Consider the following 6073-nt stretch of genomic DNA (forward strand, 5'->3'; position numbering starts at 1 on the left):
ATAGGTTTGTAGTGAAGATGAGAGGCGACATATCTTGTACTTGTAGGATGTACATGATCAGTGGAATTCCTTGCTACCACATTGTCTCAGCCTTGCGTTTAGAAAAAAATGCGGACCAAGACCCGAAAACACTTATATCTGACTGGTTCACCATAGAGAAACTGAAGGCATGTTATGCATATCGTTTAAAGCCTGTCAATGGCATGAACATGTGGAAGGTGACAACTAATGTGAGGGTCAATCCACCTCCATTTAAGAAACCTCCAGGGAGACCACCAGGTAAAAAGAGAAAGAGAGATAAAGGTGAACCTAGAGAACCACCAAAGATTTCAAAACGAGGAACGAAAATAGTATGTATCTTCTCTTCTTATGCTTGTTTTGTTATTTGTTTTTTTTTCTTTTGTTATTTATGATTTTTTATATTATTTTCCTTTATTTTACAGCACTGTGGGAGTTGTGGGCAAGAAGGACATAATAAGAAGTATTGCAAAAGTCAACCTGTTCCGAAACCACCTAAGAATCGACCTGGAAGGCCACGCAAGGAAGTAATTCCACCTACTTCAGCTGCTCTATTTATTCATGCACCAGATGCTACACCTGGAAGCCGAAGGAAGTGGTTTGCCTCTACCTCACAGCCTGAACATGATGTCCCAAGCCTCTCATCGGCACTCCCAAAACGAGGGCCTGGAAGGCCTAGGAAAAGGCTCTCAGAAGGCGTCTCCTCATCTCAACCGTGACTTTTCTATTTTCCTATCATGTGTGCTTTTATTTTTATTGGATTTTATAACTCGTACTCTTTTTATTAGACTTATATGTTACTTTATTAGAATTATGTGGATGATTTTTCATTAAATTTATGTGTAAGATTTTTGATATTAAAATCAACTTGTTGCAGGTCACAGCAACAAAACACGAAGAAGAAGCTCTGTTTTCTTAAACGTCAAAACACAGACGATATATATAATTAAGTATATACAATTAACGTATATGTCCATAGGTGAGTTGGTTAACGCCCGGGTTAAGTAGTGTTCGGGTGCGGTGTTTGATTTCCGCCGGATGCAATAATTTTTTAGTTTAATTCTTAATATCAAAACGACGTAGTTTTAATTTCTGTTAAATAGTTAACAGAAATATATCATAAATATACGGATGGATTATATTGCGGTTTGACTGAGACTTGGAGGTTTGACCCGTGGGTTTTTGAATTCGTGGATTAATTTGCAATAAAAAGGCACATTGAGGGTTTTTTTGCAGAAAACCCAATTATAAAATAATCAGGTTTTATTTTTAAAAATCTGTTTTTTGTCTGAAAAAAAAGAAATCTATTAACAGTTGGTAGTAAATAAATTACGGCCACAAAATTTACCAATCAAACTTTATTTTACCTTTTTAAAACCTACAGCCTAGTTTCCTTTTTTATTTCTTTTCATAATAACAATGCTCTAGAAAGTTTGAACAACTTTTTTTATAACGCTGATTTATTATGATATTACAATTATAACTATAAGAAAATTTACATAGATGATTCAACAACCGACAATAATATCTGCCTTATGAGAATCTACGTTTAACTGCATCATCCGAACCGTCTTATGAAGATTTCTTGACCAGATTTACTTTCACCATGTTAAAGTTCCGGAGAGAACAATGTATTAATGTAGAAAATTTAAACAACTACTGTGAGTTTTATATCACCTAATGAATGTTTACTAATCTTATTTTTTTAAGAAATCAAATCAATAAAATCTACAACTACTTCAGAAAATTTACAGCTTTAATTTCTAAAAAGAAAATTAAAACTACAACATATACCAATCGGCCACTTTGTGATTTTTCCTTTGTTTCGAATCGAGAATGCAAGTTAAGCTAATTATTTTTTCATTTACTCTATAACTTTTACTCCAAATTACTCTGTTTATCCTTACTTACTCTAGTATTTGCCAATCACACTCTAAATCATAACAGATGTTTTACTTTAGAAATTAGCTCACTGTTATGATATAAACTTTACATCTTGGTGTAATCTACTTTTTCACAAACAATGACTTCGGTCATTATGTACTCTTTCTCTTTGAGTAAAAATAAATAAATAAAAAAAAATTAGCTCACTGTTACTCTGTTTACCCTTACTTATTCTAGTATTTGCCGATCACACTCTAAATCATAACAGATGTTTTACTTTAGAAATTAGCTCACTGTTATGATATAAACTTTACATCTTGGTGTAATCTACTTTTCACAAACAATGACTTCGGTCATTATGTACTCTTTCTCTTTGAGTAAAAATAAATAAATAAAAAAAAATTGCTAAAACGCAACAAAAAATAACTACATTGTCCCTTTACCTTTTTTTTGTCACACACATTGTCCCTTTACCATAAATCTTTTTTTGGTCAGATTTTGACTCAAATACCTCTGGCCAACTTCAAAAATTCATATCAATTATTTTAAGAGCCAGAAAATATGAAAATTTATACAAAATGTACATAAACATTGAACAATCATATGAAAAATAATTTGTTTGACTAAATATTAGTGAAACACAATTTCATATTTTGATCTACGGACAACAGAAAACAAAATCTCCTATCTACGGATTGGTAGATTGCTATTTCGGTTAACTACTTACGTATATTGCGCTAGTAGATTTTAAAATCTACTAGTTCTTAATTCCTCTACGACGGTAGAAAGTATAAGTTACAGTTTTGCTTATGATCTGAACTACGGTAGATGTCATGAAGTACGGTTTCCTATATATCTACAGAAGAGGAATCACAGAGTCTGTCTAATACTAATAATCTACCGCGGTAATATTTTGTTATCTACTACAATATTGTATCCTACTATTGCCGGGTTATACATTATACCCTCGTATCTACCATCACATCTATAATCTACAAGCAGCAGAATATTTATTCTACCAAATTCGGAATATTTACATATTTCTTAAATTTCTCCAAAATCAATTAAGAAAATATTTGTAAATATATTTTTTTTCCAAATTTTACGTGTTACCTATCGTTTAAAGAGAAGTTGAAATTAGGGTTCTAAGTAAATCGATTATCCCCTTTTGGCTATTTACTATCTCTTTTTTTTACTTTTTTACTTTTTGTTTTACTTTTTTTACTTTTTACTTATTTTTTATGTTTTTACTTTTTTACCTTTTTACTTTTTTAAATAAAAAGAAATACAAAAATCGTTTTAAACTTAGATTAAAGGCTTAATTGGGTTTAATAGAAATATTATGTTAAGTGGACAAGTTCTTGTTCATATTATGGTATATGGACAATCTACTAATCCTTTTATTCTACTTTCCCAATTTTCCCATTTTTAAATTTGTCTTTGGCGATGGGAGATCCAAAAGTATCTGACTTTTGGAAGCGTCGATGAGTTGATGGTAGCATGTCACGTTTGCATACATACATTGTAGTAATTGCTTGCTACGTATAAGCATAATAGCTGTTTCAGTTTTTATTTCAAACCAACAAAAAAGGACGACATAACATAACGCCAAATGTGGTTAACTTACCACTAGATCAGCTATGTCGGGTGAACCGACAGCGTCAATCAAATTCTTGAAATAACGTTAATTACTCACTTTTTAGATCCTTTTTTACTGTAAGTACACAGGATAGGTTTTGATGATTGAAGTGCCCACGATAAGGAGTGGGAATCGCTTCCAAAGGAACAGCTTTCTTCAATGTAATACCAATCCTCTCTCCCATATCCATTTCTACTCCCTTGAGCCCATCAGGCAAGGCCCAATCAAACGATCTCACCATCGACCCAATCGCTAACGGCAAGACCCGTGACGCCAACGGCAAAGCCGGACACATCCGCCGACCCGACCCGAACGGTAAGAACTCGTAATCTTGTCCTTTAAAGTCTCTAGGATTCGGGTCGGATATAAATCTCTCCGGTTTGAAAATATTCGGGTCCTCCCATGTTGCAGGGTCACGGCCAATGGCCCAAACATTGACCAAGACTTGTGTTTCTTTAGGGATAGTGTATTTGTCGAAGATGTGACAAATAGACATGGCCTTGTGTGGGACCAGGAAAGGAAGAGGTGGATGAAGCCTTAGGGTTTCCATGATAACCGCCGAGAGATAAGGGAGGTTAGGAAGGTCTTCTTCTCTGAGCCTCTTGTTCGGGGACCTGAAGTAGGTTCGGAGCTCGGTTTGGAGTTTGGTTAGGGTCCTTGGGTTGTGTAGAAGCTCGGCTAATGCCCACTCCAACGTGCTTGTTGTTGTGTCCGTCCCCGCCGTAAACATTTCCTATCAGTTAAAAATTGTCTAGACGTTACGTTTTTCTGTAATGATTAAACATAATATCTGTTTCTAAAAATTGGTATAGACGAAATAATTTTTCTAAAATGATTTTTTTTTTAAGTCAGTATGTGCAGGCGTTCATAATCTTCTATAGAACGTATATTACCACCTAAGATTGAACATTCATAATATAAATATATATTACTTACGAAAACAGTAACGTTGATATCTCTTGAAGAGAACCTAGAAGGTTCTTCGTCAACTCCATCTCCACCACGAAACTCGAGAAGAACATCTAAGTAATCCTTTGTCTTCTCGTTGCTCCGTTCTTTCTCCCTTACCTCAGTTCTTTCTTTGATAAACTCTCCGGCGATCTCAAACGCACGTTCCACGTGATATTGCGTTTTTCTTCTGATGCCTTGTGGGTCAATAAACCTCAGGAGAGGAAAGAAATCGGCAATGTTGGGTTTTCCGGCGAACTCCATAACTTTTCCGGTGTGGTAGAAAAACTCGGAGCCTCTTTTTGATTCGGGGTCAAGCAAATCTCTTGAGAACATAAGGTTTCCTATGAGGTTAAATGCCATCAAGAAGAAATACCTCCCCACGTCGATAGCTTTTGTACCTGCAGATACATATGTAAAGTATGTATAGATATGTACACGTTTTATTATTACTTTCATGATCAACATATTGATTAATTTTTTCTTAGTTTTTAGCAAACTTAAAACTGTTTTCTTAACATTAATGATCCATGTATACTGTATATCAACCTAATAGTTTTTAAAAGAACATTTGATTATTTTTGGTGTTTTACTTGACTTTTGAAACTTCGAACTATTATCCAAAACTTCCATAGCCGGAATATACTTTTGTAAGAGTTTATATTCCTTTCAATAACATTTAAACCCTAGCCGCTAATCAGAGAGAAAAAGAAAGATTCTTATGTGTGCCTGCGTTGGTGTGGCTTTCCTCATTTCTTTCCTAATATTCTTTTTTTAGTATTATTTTTTATTCTCGTTGTTTCTTTCATAGTTTCTAAGAATATTATTGTATTTTTTCCAGCTTTTGTAATCAGATATATACTTATTTTGCTCCGATCTTCATTGTAATGGTTATCACAAGTTATTCGACAGAGCAAACTTTTTGAAATGAATCTTTTCGAGAACAAATTTAACCAAAGAAAATGATATATCATTGTCTAGAGAACTTTTAACGTGTAGGTAATAAAAGTGATTGCAGCGCTGTGGAAAAACATTTTGATTGTTAAAAAGCGTGGAACAAGATCATTCTTATATCAATGTATTGACAACATCCAACCAAATTTTGGTCTGATCTTCATCTTTGATTTTTCTTATCGTATTTATCAGATCATACATTTAGCAGGTTAGATTGTTTCTCAAAAATTTGTTGTGACTTTTTTATATGATATATCATATCAACTTTTATATTATTCTATTTGATAGATAATATTGAATAAAATAAGTTTTACACAAAGAATACACTAGCATTTGTTATAATTCTACTTCTTTGTTATTCATACCATACAATTACATATTGTATGCTTTGAACTGCATTTTAGAAAATATAGAAAACACTAATTTTGTGTTTTGTTTTTTTAATTTACCATATATCTTCAATAAAATAATTAGTTCTTACGTGTATGCTATGTTTTAACGAGGTTATAATTTATATACTAACCATGTCATCATTCTACATAGTTTATTATTTTTTAAGATATGAGAAAATTTAGAAAACACTCGTAACTGATTTATATAAACTTATCAGCATGTCTTTTCAAATTTTGT

General features: G+C 33.0%; 1 protein-coding gene across 1 annotated transcript in view; it reads right to left on the reverse strand.

Moving 5' to 3' along the window:
• Positions 1-3496: 3496 nt before the first annotated feature.
• Positions 3497-6073, reverse strand: part of LOC108851169 (cytochrome P450 76A1) — a 13140-nt gene continuing 10563 nt past the window's right edge. Inside the window, exons 2-3 of the mRNA XM_018624584.2 lie at positions 4478-4890; positions 3497-4274 (exon numbers count right to left, since the gene is read on the reverse strand). Of these exons, the coding sequence (XP_018480086.2) occupies positions 3591-4274; positions 4478-4890 (1097 nt within the window). The 3' untranslated portion in view covers positions 3497-3590. The remainder of the gene's footprint in view (positions 4275-4477; positions 4891-6073) is intronic.

This window comes from Raphanus sativus, chromosome 4 (genome assembly GCF_000801105.2).
Source record: "Raphanus sativus cultivar WK10039 chromosome 4, ASM80110v3, whole genome shotgun sequence".
NCBI lineage: Eukaryota > Viridiplantae > Streptophyta > Magnoliopsida > Brassicales > Brassicaceae > Raphanus > Raphanus sativus.